We start from the raw sequence: 15,819 nt of genomic DNA, 5'->3' as shown, positions 1-15,819 counted from the left end.
CAAAGACATGCGTACGTGTTCTCCAGAGGCGTCGCCTGGAATACAAGGGGTCTCAAGCAGGGGTTCAAAAATGTATGTTTGCTTACAAAAGTCCCCTCAACTGATCAGCTGCTTTTTTCTCCGATAAGCCCTGAATTCTAAAGTATTTATGTTTGCGGGGCCTATCAAAACTGGGGTATTTCAACTGACCCACACCCCGCCTAGAGGGTATTTCTAAGATAGCTAGAGCAAAGAAAGGCAGCGCAGTCCACGGCAGCAGAGGCGGCATTTTTAGCTTTGCGCGTGTGGCGTGCTTTTCTTATATTTGTTTTTGTTTTATGGGAGGCGGGCCTCTTGGCGTTGGCGATGTCGCACAGTGGTAAAACTGTAAATATTTAGGTTCGAGAAGTCCTTAAGAAATAAATTATTATAGTGCAAATAAATTCCAGAAATCATGGTATCCCACATCCATTTAAGTAAAGGTGTGCTGATGTATGTAAGTCTTAACCTCTTTATGTAAAAAAAATGTATAACAAACATTATATTTAGGTTATGTTAGTAATGAATTTAACATTTCAATAAGTTCCACCACTCCAATTCGAAGAGGTCCTTCAAAATGTGGCTCTCCTTTGATTGCCTTATATTAAGCATTCCTAAACTATAATAATCATTACTCTCTTACAAAAGTCGTTTCCTACTGTTAATCATCGCTTAAGTAGACAGCCAACAAAACCATAATAATGTATAAAACCATATGGGTGTACAGATACGCTTTGCCAATATATATCTTTGTTTTCGCATAATATTTTTATTTTTAATATAATATTTTTGAAAATTATAAATAATCCATATCAACTAGAACAAGACCAAGAAAATAAAGAAAAAACTAGTTCCACTGTGCCTGGCAGCAGCAACAACAACAAGGAACAGCGACGGGCGGCAGCACTCGTGTCCGATGGTTCTCCATCGCGTTTCAGTTGGAGTTTTGCTGTCCATCGGCGCGGTTGTATCTTTTCTGGAGCTCCAGTCCTGCGCACCATCTGAATCCCTAAAGAGCTCTTTCTCTTTTGCCGACTGCAGCAATTTGCAATTTTAATTACCTGCAAGGCGGTTCGACCAAAAACCAAACGAAACAGGAAAAATGGGCCAAGCAAAGGTAAGCAGAATAGGGAGTGCGGCACACGGGGAACAAAACACCGTATATGTATACGCATTATCCTTCGTCCTTGGCAAGTGGGCATCCCCGAAAAAGAAGCGTGGGAAAATCTATGTAGTCCAGCACTGCATTCTGGACTTGTAACAGAGAGTGCTCCAGTCCAAGCAATGCAATTTGGCAAGCTTGGAGATATTTTATTCAGTTTTGAGTATCAATTTGCGTATGTATGATGTATGTGTGTTGGCCCCCGTTCTAGGGGTTATGTAAGCGCCCTCGCCAAGATGCTTCGATGCAACCGCATTGATTAAAGGCCGCCTGACGAGCTTTGCGTGTTTTCTCCATTTAATGCAATGATTAGACCGATTTAAGCAATTACTTGTGCACCTAATCACGCGCACATACTCCGATATATAAATACATATGTACTTATATGCCTGTTGGAGGCGTAGCTGCTGCGCAGTTTGTGAGACACGCACGACAGCCCCAAAAACGCTATATTAGCAACAATAACCGACTTGGCCATTATAAAGTAAGTGTGAATGCAGGAAACCGGTTAGGGCCATCCCATCTTCCCCCAGAAAGCGGCTCAGATCTTATAAATAAACGCTGTACAATCACGACGGATGAGCAAACGACGCGTGTGTAGCCTTATCAAGAAGTTGCGGGGGGCTTAGCCAGTGGAAAATATTTAGATTCGCGATAAGCCAGGCCATCGATTGATATTAATAGATCAGACACCAGCTACATATGTATGCACCACCTGTTTATCAGATCTCTAACCTAACCCCACTTCTCTGCCTCCCCGCCACACCCACCGCTCCCACAGAAAGTCTCCTCCGCCCTGAGCAAGCTTTTCGTCTACGGCGCTCTCAAGTACGGACAGCCCAGCAACTCGATCCTGGCCAGCTCCGGCAACGGGTACGCAAAGTTCTGGTGCAAGGCCACCACCACCCAGAAGCTGCCGCTGGTGATCGCCACCCGCTACAACATTCCCTTCCTGTTGAACAAGCCCGGAGTGGGCTATTACGTAACCGGGGAGATCTACGAGGTGGACGACCGCATGCTGAATTCCCTGGACAACCTGGAGGACTGCGAGGAGATCTACACGCGCGAGAAGCACGACATGAACATCGGCGTGGGCGAGGGGTGAGAAATATTCAAAGTTGACGTCACTCAGCGATTTGATCTGACCGGATTTTGTATCTTTCAGAACCGTTCCCTGCTGGGTGTACCTACTGCAGAAGTATCCGGAGAACCTGCTCAGCCTGCGCTACTTGTCCAGCTACGAGAACTCCACCACCCACCCCTACATCATGCGCCACCGCCGCACCCACAAGCATCCGGCCCAGGACGACCTCACCTACGAGGCCCAGAACTAAAGATCTAGACTGTTGCCACCCCATCCCACTTCATTGGATCATTGGATGTGCTCTGGACAGCGCGGCCACAGTTCTTATGTTACCGTAGTTGCATTTCTAGACCGTACCTGCAGACGCAGACGTACTGATCGATATATAGCGCATATATTGGCAAATGATATACACTGATATGTACCATACGCATTATTTAGGTTTTAGCGAACGTAGCTTGTAATTTCATAGTTTTCGACAAACAAAGCAAATAAACTGAAGCAATTCAAAGAAACTCATGGTTCGGATCTCTTACATAAACAAGTCCATATAGAGGTACTGAACATGATGTCTGGTACTTTTCCACGTCCGATTGTTTTCATTTCTCGCTGTGTACAGAAGCAAGTTTCGGTGCGAATGGCGGCAAGAAGAAGAGCGGGCGGGTTACGTCGACTGGGCAATCACATGCGGATTTGACCGCACGACGAACGTCGTAACTGATAAGCCCGGCGGCGGGAAGCGCAGTGGGTATGCTGAGAATGGCGGCGAGGGTCTTTGTTTATGGAACGCTCAAGCGCCAGGAACCCAACCATCATTGGCTGACAAAGAAGGAGAATGGCCAGGCCAGGTTTCTGGGCAGGGGGAAGACGGCGGTGAAGTTTCCCCTGGTGGTGGGCACCCGCTACAACATTCCATTCCTGCTTGCTCGCCCAGGCGAAGGGAACCACATAGAAGGCGAAGTCTACGAAGTGGACCAGGCCATGTTTTCCAAACTAGACGAACTGGAGGACTACCCAGCTTACTATGATCGCGAGGAGCAGGCCATAGTGACAGAGCAGAATGAGTATGCAGGGAGCGGGTAACTGCCATATGGGAGCTCTCACTTTCGACACTTCCCGCAGGACCATCCAGTGCTGGCTGTACCTGATCCGCAACTTCCCGGAGAAGATGCTGGCCAAGAAGCTGCTGACCTCGTACCACAACACGCCGGAGCAGCCGTACAACGAAAAGTCAGTGCGCACCATTCCGGCCAGAGAAGACCTCTCTTACTGACGCATCTCCCGCTTTTGCAGCTACCTGGAGAGTTGCCCCGAGGACCTCGCCATGGATGAGTGAGACACGGGAGCTTATAAAAAAGTAACGTTTATAAACGGATTTCAACGCATGGCTATTATTCGTATTCTATTACATTGATTCCATACTTCAAAAATGCAAAACGAAATGAACAATAGTAGTTTGTGGTTTAGGGTAAGAGTAGCAGTGGAGGTATAGATGAATCAAAAAGCCTAGAAAATCTGCATGTGCTGGCGCAGAACCCGTGGATGACTTGAGCTCGGCAGCGGACACTGTGGTAGAAAGCGGTTTCCGTGGCCAGCAACAGCAACGTTGGCAGGGCCTGGACCTAGCTGGCTTCGTCGTCGAGCGACTGGAATCGGTTTGAGGCCGCCACCGGGGCAGTCGTGGACTCCTGGACGCGCTGGAAGCGGCCACCGTGGCGTACTTCTTCGAAGGCGGGTTCGTTTTTCTTCTTGCGCTGTTCCTCCGGACGCGCCGCACTGAGCGTTGGGAAGAACTCGGTGTTGGTGATGTCGGGGGCGGCGCGCCGAGGACGCATGGCGCCGCCAATGGACCCGCCACCCAGTCCGCTGCTGGCCTGCTGCTGCAGATGGTTAAGGATTAGACAGATTCTGGATCGAGTGGCTCTAAGGACTTACGCTGTAGCGTAGCGCGGGTGAAACGTAGGTCTTGGACGAGGGCTTCTCCACCTCCACGGGCACCGGGATCTGCATCACCTCCTCGGCCGGGATCACCTTCTTCCAGGGTCCGTGCCCGACGCGCTCCTTGTTGGGGTCCGCGTTGTCGTACCCATTGCTGTCCTCATCGTCCTCGTCGTAGTTGCCACCGTCCGGAGCGGAGGAGGGCACCCGAGCAGCCCTCGCCTCGGCGGATTCCTGGGCAGTTCTGGAATGGGCCGAAGAGCTGTAGAGAGTGGGTTTTCGCAACATGCGGGGTCAAAAGAAAGTTCAATGTGTGAAAGTGGCCTTTGTTCGCGCTCTTTGAACGGGTTCTCGGCGGAATGAGGTGAAAACTCACATGGTGCTCAGCTGGCCGATCTTCAGGCCGCTGTAGTCCTTGCGCTGCTCCTCCTCGAACTCCTTCCACTCCTCCTCGACGGGCTGCGGGGTGGTACAACAACAGGCGACCCAGTCACGTAATTAGTGGCCATTGGGCGGCGATTTCACCAGACGCGGACTGATACTCACCGGGGCGGACTCTGGCACCTTGGTGCCGCTGTTCTCGTTTTCGCCTACCACTGCCACGCCGCCAGAGACTGCCTCGGGTTTTTTTGGCTTGACCACTTCGCGCTTGACGCCGTCCTCCAAGCTCTTCACCAGCTCGTCGGCGGTCACGAACTTGGTCGTCTTCTTGCCCTTCTTCTTGTCCTTTTTCGCGAAGAAATCGTCCAGTTCGGCCATGGCTTGCAATTAATTATAAATGAATAAAGATTCGCGACAGGAAATTTGGAGAACAACTCTGCACGCCTTTTGTGCCAGGGCTGTGGTCTTATCGATAGGCGGGCCAGGGCTGCGGGCTCCGGGGAATTCACAGCGAAGTTATGTTTAATTCGTGTTCTAACTAGTTCTTATTTTGCTTAATTTTGATTTAGATGTTATTAGTTAAGTCTCTAGTCTAGGCAAACGTTGCGTTCCGGGCCTTTCTTTGTAAATAACACACCGATATATTTAGCATGGAATCGATAATCCTACCGTTGGCGGGCTTTTCAAATCCACAGTGGCGAACTATTGATTTATGGGGAATTATTGCCAATATTCGGGTGGCGGACTTTTCAAAAACACGGCAATAACGGAACTGAACGAAATTAATTTTTTGCAACAATATTGGCAATATGCATAATTAACGTGTGCAAAAATCACAGGAAAGACTCTGCATTGATTACCTATTTTCGCGACATTGGGCAACGAGCTATTTGCATAGGAGATTGATAACCACCTAATTAAGTCAAACAAAGTGGAAACCACTGCGGCGGTGGCTGCGAATGCAAAGCTGGACCATTGTGTAATGGAAACGGAGTCCCCTGCTAATTTTGCATTCATAATGATGCCAATATGTCTAATCCGAGTCAAAGCGACAGAGCCACTAAACTTGTCCAAATTGCGGAGCTAATTGTCCCCAAATATGCTTAAGTGTTCCTGGGATTCGCATGCCGCACCTAAGAGCCCGAAAGATAACTATTTGGCCCAGTACTCGGCCCAGTCCCAGGCTCTTGGGCCAGACAGGCAGTTCCGCCTAGATTAGCCAAGCTAATAGATATTTATGTCTGTACCAACACCTACCCGGCCAGGCCAGTGGTTTTCGCTTCGTTTCGCCCGGGTTTGCCACATCCCAGAGCGCGGCCAGCCCACTCCGCAACCCATTCATATTGACAGCCACCGGGCTGGTCGCGTTCAGTCTTCTTTCGAGCGTCGCAGCGTGCACATCGGGTCTATCCCCCAAAGCCATCTCCATTTCGATACAGTTCGCTTCGATTCGATTCGAGCCGACCCGATCCGAACCGCTAAAGTCTCGCATTAATTCGCGTGTGCGAGCCACGAGTTTGATACAAATATCGCAAGTGTTTTAATTGAGGAGAATCCCAAGCACTCGAGGTAATTGAAACACTTGGCTGCGCCAAAATGTTCGCTGGTGTCCAGCCTTGCACTCCGACATCATCTCGACCAGAGACTCTTCCTGGCCTTTTTTGATTGCCGCATTGTCTTTGGCCGACCACTTTTCGGGGCAATTAGGCTGCAATTCGAGGCATTTACCTGCCCAGCGAAGCGTTTAATTGGGGATTATAAAAGCCAGCCCCTCTAGATTCGTATCGCAATCAAGAGCCTGTCCTACTAAGTCTGCGTGCGAGATACGCTCGTGAACCCGCGTCTGTGTCAGGGTCGTGTCATGACCTGGACAGGTGATACTTCAAATTTTCCGCTACGAGTTCCGTGATTTAGCCTGGCCCTTTGCATATACTTGAGCCTCGGATCACTGTTAATTTGTGTGTCGGGGCTTCGTCTCATTTGTATCAATGCTGATCGAGCACAAAGGCTATTTACATACTGAGGGGGTTTTTTTATTTAAATCTTTCGTGAGACTTCGCGACCAAAGGCCAAATGGGCAATGGAATGGAAGAATTGCCAAACATTTAAAATTTGTTCGATTTCATGGTTTAATGTCTCAGCCTCAAGTGGCTTTCTTAATGATCCTCCACACAGCCATCTCCATCTTACGGCAATCGGAGTCCCGAAAAGGGGTCAGTGAGTCGTCCGTCGGCAGTCAGTCAATCGCAATCACAGACACGCCGTTGCATTGGCTTTATTAACTGCAGACAGATTGGGGGCTGCACTTTGCATTGGAAAATTTTAATGGCCCCCATCATCGTTAGCCAGTTCTGAGGTCGCAATCGAATTGCAACAACAAAATACTACTTGGGCTAAAAAATAGCAATATGTAAACAAGAGGAACACACCATCAATAAACACAGCCACATACAAGCTAATTAAAGATTCGAAAATGTTTCTACTTACAACTGCCATACCGGTTTGGGCTCTAATAAAAATATGACAAACCGGAGGGGAAACAAATAAAATAATATAAAGAGTCTTGACGTTTTGAATAGGGTCATTTTTTGCCCTTACGCAATACCTTAAGAGCTTTAAAAACACACTCGCCAATTGCGGGGAAGGTAAAATTGAAGTGAACACATTTTAGATTGGAAAAGGTTGTTTGCTTCAAAAGTAAGATTAGCTTTAACATACTATATCGATTAACCACTATGCCAAAAGAATACAAAAAAGAGTTAACATATTGAGAAGTGCCTAATATCTTCTTAACTATTAAAATAGTTCACTTCTTGATGATTGATTAAGTTTGAAGAGTTTAGTTACAGTTCGCTGACTCCCCTTCAGCTTTCTCCTCTTCCGCCTCTATATGGATCAAGTTCGTTGCCTAAGTCTTTCGTTTGCACTCAACCAAATGAAGCTTCGTTGTTTTAGGTTCAGTTTCAGCAAAGTGGAGTGTTATGCTCATGGCTTCGGGTTTGACAACTTGGCCGACCCGGCTCTCAAAATTTGGCTCAATGTGTGTATTCCGAGGCTTGCATAAGTGCAGGCGATCTGAGGTTGTTTCTCGGACTGTGGCGCTGCTCTTGCTGTTTTCACACATTCGGCGGACGCGTTTTAATTGGCCATAAAGCCAAATCCAAAAACTGGGGCTAAGTAACAAGCCCCAGAAATGGCGGGCGCCAAGAGACGTAGGAAAAACCTCCTACAGCTATGTAGATTAGACTTTGTAGTTCAAGGTGCAGTGGAGGTGCAGCGTCATGCTTCCTTGCGATTTCCATCTTCGCCAGCTCTGCTCTGCTGGTGGAGGTAAACACTCGCTGATGAAGATACAGTAATGGATATGGTTATGACTGGGCGGGGTGCCACACACAGAATAAATAGGTAAACAAACACGTCCGCTCGGTCTTGCGTGAAATGTCATGACATGGACAAAGTGCACGGCACAGCCACAGTCGGAGATTGCGCGCAGATGTGGCCAACTGTAACGCGGCTGCAATCGAAGCCAGCCGCATGCAGATTGGGCAACGAATACTTGCAACAATCCCCGAATGGCGGAGGGGGCGATAAAAAGCCAACCTGGCTGGCGTGCTGGACGGGTTCGATGCCAGCTACCAGCTAGCAGCTACCCCCGGCAGTTGCATAAGCCTGCAAAGAAATGCGAATCCACAGGCGCAATCGAAAATCCAAATAGAAACCGAAAGTCCAATGGAAACCAGTTTGCGGCAGGTTCAGCTCGCTGCTTCCAACTCGGTCTCCAGATGTGGCAAGAGGGGCACGCGTGGCCAGAATGAGCCCCAGTTTTTCCAGCACCACTTGCGCCACTCGCCAATCACTAGTTTTTCCTTTGACTGGTTTTCGCTTTCCCGGAATGCTTCTTGCGCCACTCCGAAACGCCGTTCCCATTCCCAATCCCCAGAAGGTGTGCTAATGCAGCCACATGTCCCCTCTTTTTGCAGTCAAGATGACGGTGGATTTGTCGCCCGTGCAGGAGTACTACAAGGACAAGACGATCTTCATCACTGGAGCGTCCGGGTTCATGGGCAAGGTGCTGCTGGAGAAGCTGCTCTACTCCTGCCACTCGCTCAAGGAGGTGATCATCATCTGCCGCCCGAAGCGCGGCAAGGCTCCCGAGACGCGTCTGGAGGAGATGTTCAAGCTGCCCATTTTCCAGCGCATCAAGGACGAGCGTCCGGAGATGCTCAAGAAGGTGACCATTTACCAGGGCGACGTGACCTTTGACCGTAAGTAGAGAACACAGGCCATCCTTTTATTAAGAGACTTCAGCACCTACTGCCCTCCATTTCCAGAGCTGGGCCTAAGCGGGGAGAGCCTGAAGCACGTGACCGAGAGCACCAACATCGTGTTCCACATGGCGGCCACACTTAAGCTGGAGGGAAACCTTCGAGACGCCATCGACATGAACTTGCTGGGCACCCGGCGCGCCCTCAACGTGGCCAAGGAGATGAAGCAGCTAGAGGCCTTCGTCCACCTGTCCACGGCCTTCTGCAACTGCGACCAGGAGGTGATGTACGAGAAGGTGTACGAGTTCCCGCACAAGCCCGAGGACCTCATGCGCCTGGCCGAGTGGATGGACGTGAAGACCCTGGACGCCATCACACCCGATCTGCTCAAGCCGCACCCAAACACCTACACCTACTCGAAGCGCCTGGCGGAGCTCCTAGTGCGGGACCACTACGAGTCCATGCCCGTCATCATCGCCCGTCCCAGCATCGGTAAGTGACCTTTCGGGCACGAACCCCATCCCAGTGTTGCCCCTCCGTGTTGCTTTCTTGCTTCGATTTACTCGAGTCGTTAATGCGCCACGCCTCCGGCTGGGGGTATGCTTGCTTGCTTGGTGGCCAGCTGCGCTGGAGTCGAAATGGAGACTGCAATTGGCCAGCCGCCAGTCTCCCCTTTGCTAACTAATCATGCGCCTCCGCTTAAATCGCCTCAGTCTATGTGTCTATGCTGCTTATTATTTATTTCTTTTTCGGCCACCTGGCGACTTTTGGCTGCCTGCGATGGCAGTCAATTAAACTTTTCTATTAGCAATTTTTGGCCAACTTGAAAGGTCGTTATTTATAGGAAATAGAGAAACTATCGGGCAGAAACCTGTTAGAGCGGCATGATGCAAATCCGCAAAACCAAACACTTTTTAATTAAAACCATGGGGTAACTCAATAGTGGCGTATAGTATTTTCGGTGATAATGACAGACTTATGCAGATTACCTAACAGTTAAATTCTGTCTGAATAAAAAACAATCTTAGTTTCCGAGAATTTAAATGAGTAGCTTTTTACGATCTACTCTCTTGCAAATATTAACCGAGAACTTTAAAACTGTTTTACTCTTATTAGAAGAAGTAACAATCATATTATATTGTGTGTATTATTATGTTTTGTAAATATATTTGATAATTTACAAAGGTATCTGAAAATATAAGGATTGGGCAAAAGAGGAGTCTATTTAAAAGAAAATTAATGGATAATAATTATATTTTCACGAATGTAGTTTTGTTGAGTGCAGAAGTACATTTCAGTAAATGTAGTAAGTCTTTGAAGTCCCGATTAAACTACTCAGTTAGGGGTAGGTTTGTAAATAGGTATTTCCGCTGACAGTTCCCGCCAAACTTATCTAATGATAGGCTAGCTTTTATAGTGAAATCGGGAGGAGCAGATAGATGATTCGCTTGTTGCAGGGCGGGATCAAGGCAGCGGTGACCCGCTTAGCTTGGCAAATAACCAATAAACACAGTAAATATGGAGGCTTGCTAACTAGCGAACAAAGTTCCGCAGAGTTCGCGGATTTTAGCAGATCTTAGGAGATTTTAGCAGATGGTAATAAATGTCTTTTGGGGAGAGGGCTGCTTTGGTGCTAGTTTTAAGCCGCTTCTTGCCGCCTACCGCTAATTCGTCCAGTGTCTTACGCTTTCCGTGTGTTCTATGACATCGCCACCGGTTCGATTTCGCGACCTCCTCTCTGGGGCGGGCTCACTCGCTTGCCTCTTAATACGAACACCGCACATGAACCACAGCAGCAGCAATACAGATCCGAGCAAGCTACAACCGCCAACAACCTCCACAGTGCTTGAAAAGAAAAAGTCCGATTCAATACATACCCATAGTTCGGCACATTGCTTAAAACAACAAACCACATCAACCACTGCACACAAACGCCGTCGTCATTGACCAAAAAGTTCAATGAGCATGCAATGAAAACAGAAGAAGACAGAAACTGCAACCAGCCCCCGCTTACCCCCGCCTCCGCATCCACATCAGCTTGATCCCCGGAAGGGAGGAGGAGTCCAATCCCCGCCAGACTGAACTCAACTCCCGTCCGCCCAGTGTCGCCGTCGGCGTACGAGCCTGTTCCGGGATGGGTGGACAACCTGAACGGACCCACTGGCCTTATGGTCGGTGCCGGGAAGGGCGTCATTCGCTCCATGCTGATCGACACGCGCCACCTCTCCGAGGTGATACCGGTGGACTATGCCATCAATGGACTGTGCGTGATTCCCTACCAGATCGCCAAGATGACGGAGCGGCCGGCGGAGGTGCCGGTGTACAACATCACGTGCGCTGACCACCGGAAGATGCAGTGGGGCGAGGTGATCGAAATGAGCAAGGAGATTGGGTACCGTTACCCAATGGAGGCAGGCCTCTGGTATCCGGACGGATGCATCACCACCAACAAGCTGCACCACAACATCAACGTGCTGCTTTTCCACTGGCTGCCCGCCTACTTCATCGACTTCATTCTGCTGCTGCTGGGCCAGAAGCGATTGTAAGTGGCGGCGAGGTCACAGTCACAGATCCTGACCTTTTCTCCCTAGCATGATCCGTGTCCAGAACCGCATCTCGGTGGGCCTCGAGGTGTTGCAGTTCTTCACGATGCGCGCCTGGTTCTTTAAGTCGGAAGCCTACTCCTCGCTCTGGGACATGCTGAACGAGGCGGACAGGAAAAAGTACGTAACGCGAGGGTAGAGGAGTACTGAGTTGAGTTGAGACTAAATTCAAACCCCTGATCCCACCCAAAAGCTTCAATATGGACATGGATCCCGAGGAGACCGTCCCCATGTACATTGAGTCGTGTGTCCAGGGAGGGCGGCAGTACCTGATGAAGGAGTCGCCCGACAGCCTGCCGCGTGCCCGGCTCCAGCTGAAGCTGTAAGCGAGTCCCGTCCCCAGGTTCCAGAACTCAAATCCCTGATTTCTGAGCACTGCCCTCCTTTCATTTGTAGAATGTACATCTTGGACCGCGTTTGCAAGACGGTTATCGTTGGATCCCTGTGCTACTACACCTACGGTTTGGTGGCACGTCTCCTGGGCGTCTGAGGTGACCCAGAGACCCGGTGACCCAGAGACCCGGTGACCTAGTGACCTGGTGACCCGGACCACCTCCAATTCATTTGCGCGCACTTTTCAATCAATCTCCGCTTAGGTTCGCTTTGGGGCACAACTCCGGGGCTCTCGACGAGAGGCCTCGGACCTGGTTTTCATTTCTACTTTAAGTGATTATCTATGTTATATGTGAAAATAAAAAGTCTGTGTACTTAGCTTATGTGTCTGTGCTTCAAGTGTCCAAGTGTTGATCCAGTGCAGAGGACCATCCGGTCGCGAGACAACACGAACAACACAAACAGAACTACACAGAACAATGATGATTTCCCCAAAATCACACTCTACACCCAATTATTCTAAATTCGCACACTCATCTTTGGCTAAGACCTAATCCCACTCACACCCACACCATACACACATTAACACACATAAACCGGCTTCGGTGACCATCATCCTGGGCTCGTGGTATGTAGAACTGGTATCACCTGGAGTTCTGATCGAACGTCTCCTAGTAAACCCCTCTTCCATTTGCCCCCTAGTCTCCCCAGCTGCCTACGAGCCGCTGCCCGGATGGGTGGACAACCTGAACGGACCGACTGGCCTGATGATCGGGTGCGGCAAGGGCGTGATCCGGTCCGTCCTGGTCAACCAGAAGAACAAGGCCGAGGTGATTCCCGTGGACTACGCCATCAACGGACTGATCGTCATCCCCTACGAGTTCAACAAGCAGGCCAAGCGTCCTGCCAACGTACCCGTTTACAACATCACCAACGCGGACCACAGGAAGATGACCATGGGCACTGTGGTCGAGATGAGCAAGCGCATCAACAAGCAGATCCCCTTCAACGCCGGCCTCTGGTACCCGGACCCCTGTGTCACCACCAACCATTACTACCACAACTTCAATGTGGCCCTGTTCCACTGGCTGCCCGCCTACTTCCTGGACTTCCTGATGCTGATCCTTGGCCAGAAGAGATTGTAAGTTGCGGAACATAAAAGATGATCGTATGCCATTCACATCCTCCTCTTTTTCTAGCATGCTGAGGGTGCAGGAGAAGATCTCCACGGGTCTGGGTGTACTGCAGTTCTTCACTCTCAATGCCTGGTGCTTCCGCTCGGACAACTACGCCTCGCTGTGGAGCAAACTCAACGAGGAGGACAAAGCGATGTAAGTGTAGATGCATTTTGATAGGATTTATGGTAAACACTTCCCCCTTCCGTAAAGCTTTAACATGAACATGAACACCAAGGACACCGAGGAGGAGTACATGATTGAGTGTGCCAAGGGCGCCCGCAAGTTTATTCTCAAGGAGAAGGAGGAAGATATTCCCAGGGCGCGCGTGCACATGAATATGTGAGTCGGGTAAAAAACTCTGGCGATAGCCAATTGACGTGGTTCTTTGATTTCTTCCAGCCAATGGGTCGTGGACATTGTGTGCAAAACGCTGATCGTGGGACTGTTCTTCTACTACCTCCTCAAGTGGACGGGGGTGCTGGCTTTATTCTGAGTCGAGTTCCCGGTGGACTCACATTGGTTTGGTGGTCACAGGCATTTATTTAGTCACTTAGCTTAGTTGTAGTTACGCATATTCGAGGTTTTGATTCCAAATAAATATGACCCTAGGTTGTTGAACTTATGCATATGGCACCTGCCCCGTGTTTCTCTCCCCCTACTTTCTCACAAAGGGTCGACTTTGCGGGCTTACCTGACGTCTTCTTTGTTCTCCCAGTAACTCCAGCTGTTGCTGAGCCCCTGCCAGGTTGGGTGGACAATATGAACGGACCCACGGGTGTCCTAATTGGCGCCGGCAAAGGAGTCATCCGATCCATGATCTGCAATGGCGAACTCAGGTCTGAAGTCATACCCGTGGACATCGCCATCAACGGCCTGATATTGCTGCCGTACCACAACAGTCTCGCAGAGAAGAGGTAAATCTCAAAGATGTCATCCATATCAATATGACGCATTGCTTTCGTCGCAGACCTCTACAGGTACCAGTCTACAATCTAACCGTGGACGATGCCAAAAAACGCACTTGGAAATGGATCATGGATGTGGGTCGCGAATTGGGCATTAAGTACCCCTTTGAAGTTGGGCTCTGGTATCCCGACGGCAACATGACCTCCAGCAAATTCTACCACACCATCTGCATCATCCTGTTTATGTGGCTGCCAGCTTACTTTATCGATTTCCTACTTCTGATCTTCGGACAGCGACGCTTGTAAGATCTTTAAGGGAAGTGAATTGGCGGAAACAATTAGTCTATGATTGGCTTGTTTTCTTTTATTTCAGTATGATTCGGGTACAAACGAAAATAGCCGTCGGTCTGGAGGTGCTGCAGTTCTTCACAACCAGAAATTGGGACTTTAAATCCACACACTTTGATCAGATTTACAAGGAACTAAGTGCAACGGATCGAAGAACGTAAGCTGTAGCCCTTGTATTATGTAATTGGTATTTCTAAATCAACATTTTCTCCGGGTAGATTTAAGATCAACACCAACGATGTCGACGACTATGAGTACATGAAAGTTAGCATTCTGGGGGGACGTCAGTATGTGATGAAGGAACCTTTGACCTCATTGCCCAAATCCCGCATACAATTAAGATTGTAGGTATTTTCTGAGCACCACCAACACCTTTAACCAATCTTCCTTTTATTCAGCATGTATGTCCTTGACCGCATTTGCAAAACGATCATTATTTCTGGCCTCTTATACTGGACTTCTCAAAAACTAGGAATCCTCGATTTGGTTCGAAACGGTGTGCAGTCTAGTAAATGAGGCTTCGCTTTTTACGAACACCGTTTTTAATTATTGTACCTTTATGTTCACGTGCCCTTGCAAGGTATTTTTTGTAAATCAGGTCAAATATATTTAGGTGTTTTGTATACGTTGACTTGTTTTTGCAAGTCGTGTTAATTGTAAAATAAAATAAATAAAAACTGCATTAACTTTTAGTGACAATAAATGGGAAGCTATGTATAATAAGTTTTAATTTTTGCATTGCATGGTAAATAAAAAAAAGAGAACATGCTATAGTCGATGGCCTCGGCTATCAGATACCCGTTACTCAGCTAAAGGGAGAGCGAAGAAGATACTTTACGAGCAACGAGTATAGAAGTAAAATAAACAAACATTTTATTTTTTGCGGGACATGAATCGCACTGGGAAAAAATATAAGAAACACTGTTTTAAAACAAATGCGATTTAAAAAAAGGAGCTGATAATTGATCACTATTATAGTTGACTTATTTTTTGCAAAAGCTAATGGGTTAGTCTTAAAGTTATATGTTCAATAGGTGGAAATACAAAATTATTTGACTGTATGTAGACTTATGTTTTAGCATTATGTTTGAAATTTAACAGAGAGATCTTCTGTCAACGGATCCACCAGCAACAGGTAGGCAATGTTATCCTGTAAAAAATCTCAGGAATCTGCATGCCTAATCCCAGTATTGTTGCTTTTATTTATATATTTCCGAGATCACAACGTTCATACGGACAGACGAACCTGGCTAGATCGACTCCGCTAGTGATTCTGATCAACGATGTATATTCTTTATGGAGTCGGAAACGCTTTTTTCTATCTGTTACATACTCTCCGACGAATCTAGTATACCCTTTTACTCTGCGAGTAACGGGTATAAAAAGCTTTGAAAAAAGCGATTTTTTGTCAAAAATTCAATACCTTTTATTTCAGCCAAAAAAATAAGGAATTTTTACCACCATTGCGCGAAATAATATTAGAATAAAGAATGCACTACACCGTTGAACTCGTTATTAAATTCCCTATCGACTGAAATTGAGAACAGCAAGCTTGAATTTTTGACTACATATTTTAACATATTTTAGGTGCTTCAGGAATTTAA

At 48.1% G+C, this 15,819-nt stretch overlaps 4 protein-coding genes across 9 annotated transcripts; 3 read left to right on the top strand and 1 right to left on the bottom strand.

Annotated features, from left to right (window-relative positions):
- The first annotated feature begins 952 nt into the window (after positions 1–952).
- On the top strand, positions 953–2,779 carry LOC119550728 (troponin C-akin-1 protein). Its single transcript, XM_037859631.1, has 3 exons — positions 953–1,135; positions 1,962–2,281; positions 2,346–2,779. The coding sequence occupies exons 1-3, from the start codon at positions 1,121–1,123 to the stop codon at positions 2,512–2,514; spliced, it is 504 nt and encodes a 167-aa protein (XP_037715559.1). The 5' UTR covers positions 953–1,120; the 3' UTR covers positions 2,515–2,779.
- Positions 2,780–2,919: 140 nt separating this feature from the next.
- Positions 2,920–3,713, top strand: LOC119550729 (putative gamma-glutamylcyclotransferase CG2811). The gene is made up of 3 exons (XM_037859632.1): positions 2,920–3,328; positions 3,387–3,494; positions 3,558–3,713. Exons 1-3 carry the CDS (start codon positions 3,015–3,017, stop codon positions 3,598–3,600), a joined length of 465 nt encoding a protein of 154 aa, XP_037715560.1. The 5' UTR covers positions 2,920–3,014; the 3' UTR covers positions 3,601–3,713.
- On the bottom strand, positions 3,634–5,053 carry LOC119550727 (protein CDV3 homolog). 4 transcript variants are annotated; one of them, XM_037859628.1, is made up of 4 exons: positions 4,749–5,053; positions 4,579–4,661; positions 4,200–4,464; positions 3,634–4,141 (listed from the first exon to the last, which is right to left on the bottom strand). In XM_037859628.1, exons 1-4 carry the CDS (start codon positions 4,959–4,961, stop codon positions 3,887–3,889), a joined length of 816 nt encoding a protein of 271 aa, XP_037715556.1. In that variant the 5' UTR covers positions 4,962–5,053; the 3' UTR covers positions 3,634–3,886. The 4 variants fall into 4 exon arrangements, with proteins under 4 accessions (XP_037715556.1, XP_037715557.1, XP_037715555.1 ...); XM_037859629.1 differs by having other exon boundaries at positions 4,200–4,446; positions 4,749–5,052; XM_037859627.1 differs by having other exon boundaries at positions 3,634–4,144; positions 4,749–5,051.
- An 896-nt stretch (positions 5,054–5,949) lies between these two features.
- On the top strand, positions 5,950–14,901 carry LOC119550089 (putative fatty acyl-CoA reductase CG5065). 3 transcript variants are annotated; one of them, XM_037858567.1, is made up of 8 exons: positions 5,955–6,152; positions 8,564–8,848; positions 8,915–9,340; positions 13,678–13,876; positions 13,930–14,169; positions 14,241–14,372; positions 14,434–14,559; positions 14,614–14,901. In XM_037858567.1, the coding sequence occupies exons 2-8, from the start codon at positions 8,569–8,571 to the stop codon at positions 14,729–14,731; spliced, it is 1,521 nt and encodes a 506-aa protein (XP_037714495.1). In that variant the 5' UTR covers positions 5,955–6,152; positions 8,564–8,568; the 3' UTR covers positions 14,732–14,901. The 3 variants fall into 3 exon arrangements, with proteins under 3 accessions (XP_037714497.1, XP_037714496.1, XP_037714495.1); XM_037858569.1 differs by lacking the exons at positions 13,678–13,876; positions 13,930–14,169; positions 14,241–14,372; positions 14,434–14,559; positions 14,614–14,901 and adding exons at positions 10,952–11,390; positions 11,440–11,571; positions 11,645–11,773; positions 11,848–12,475 and having other exon boundaries at positions 5,950–6,152; XM_037858568.1 differs by lacking the exons at positions 13,678–13,876; positions 13,930–14,169; positions 14,241–14,372; positions 14,434–14,559; positions 14,614–14,901 and adding exons at positions 12,487–12,925; positions 12,984–13,115; positions 13,173–13,301; positions 13,362–13,595 and having other exon boundaries at positions 5,951–6,152.
- The last annotated feature ends 918 nt before the right edge of the window (positions 14,902–15,819 follow it).

The sequence above is a fragment of the Drosophila subpulchrella genome, chromosome 2R (assembly GCF_014743375.2).
Source record: "Drosophila subpulchrella strain 33 F10 #4 breed RU33 chromosome 2R, RU_Dsub_v1.1 Primary Assembly, whole genome shotgun sequence".
In the NCBI taxonomy this organism is placed as follows: domain Eukaryota; kingdom Metazoa; phylum Arthropoda; class Insecta; order Diptera; family Drosophilidae; genus Drosophila; species Drosophila subpulchrella.
The sequence above is the reverse complement of the archived record's forward strand: the minus strand, read 5'-3'. Positions and strand labels throughout refer to the sequence as shown.

Coding starts and splice junctions, on each gene's coding strand:
- LOC119550728 (XM_037859631.1), top strand. Junction 2,282..2,345: donor AACATCGGCGTGGGCGAGGG/GTGAGAAATATT, acceptor TGTATCTTTCAG/AACCGTTCCCTGCTGGGTGT.
- LOC119550729 (XM_037859632.1), top strand. CDS start 3,015: ATGCTGAGAATGGCGGCGAGGGTCTTTGTTTATGGAACGCTCAAGCGC. Junction 3,329..3,386: donor ATAGTGACAGAGCAGAATGA/GTATGCAGGGAG, acceptor CACTTCCCGCAG/GACCATCCAGTGCTGGCTGT. Junction 3,495..3,557: donor GAGCAGCCGTACAACGAAAA/GTCAGTGCGCAC, acceptor CCGCTTTTGCAG/CTACCTGGAGAGTTGCCCCG.
- LOC119550727 (XM_037859627.1), bottom strand. CDS start 4,961: ATGGCCGAACTGGACGATTTCTTCGCGAAAAAGGACAAGAAGAAGGGC. Junction 4,465..4,578: donor ATCGGCCAGCTGAGCACCAT/GTGAGTTTTCAC, acceptor CACTCTCTACAG/CTCTTCGGCCCATTCCAGAA. Junction 4,145..4,199: donor CACCCGCGCTACGCTACAGC/GTAAGTCCTTAG, acceptor AACCATCTGCAG/CAGCAGGCCAGCAGCGGACT.
- LOC119550089 (XM_037858567.1), top strand. CDS start 8,569: ATGACGGTGGATTTGTCGCCCGTGCAGGAGTACTACAAGGACAAGACG. Junction 9,341..13,677: donor CATCGCCCGTCCCAGCATCG/GTAAGTGACCTT, acceptor TTGTTCTCCCAG/TAACTCCAGCTGTTGCTGAG. Junction 13,877..13,929: donor AACAGTCTCGCAGAGAAGAG/GTAAATCTCAAA, acceptor CTTTCGTCGCAG/ACCTCTACAGGTACCAGTCT.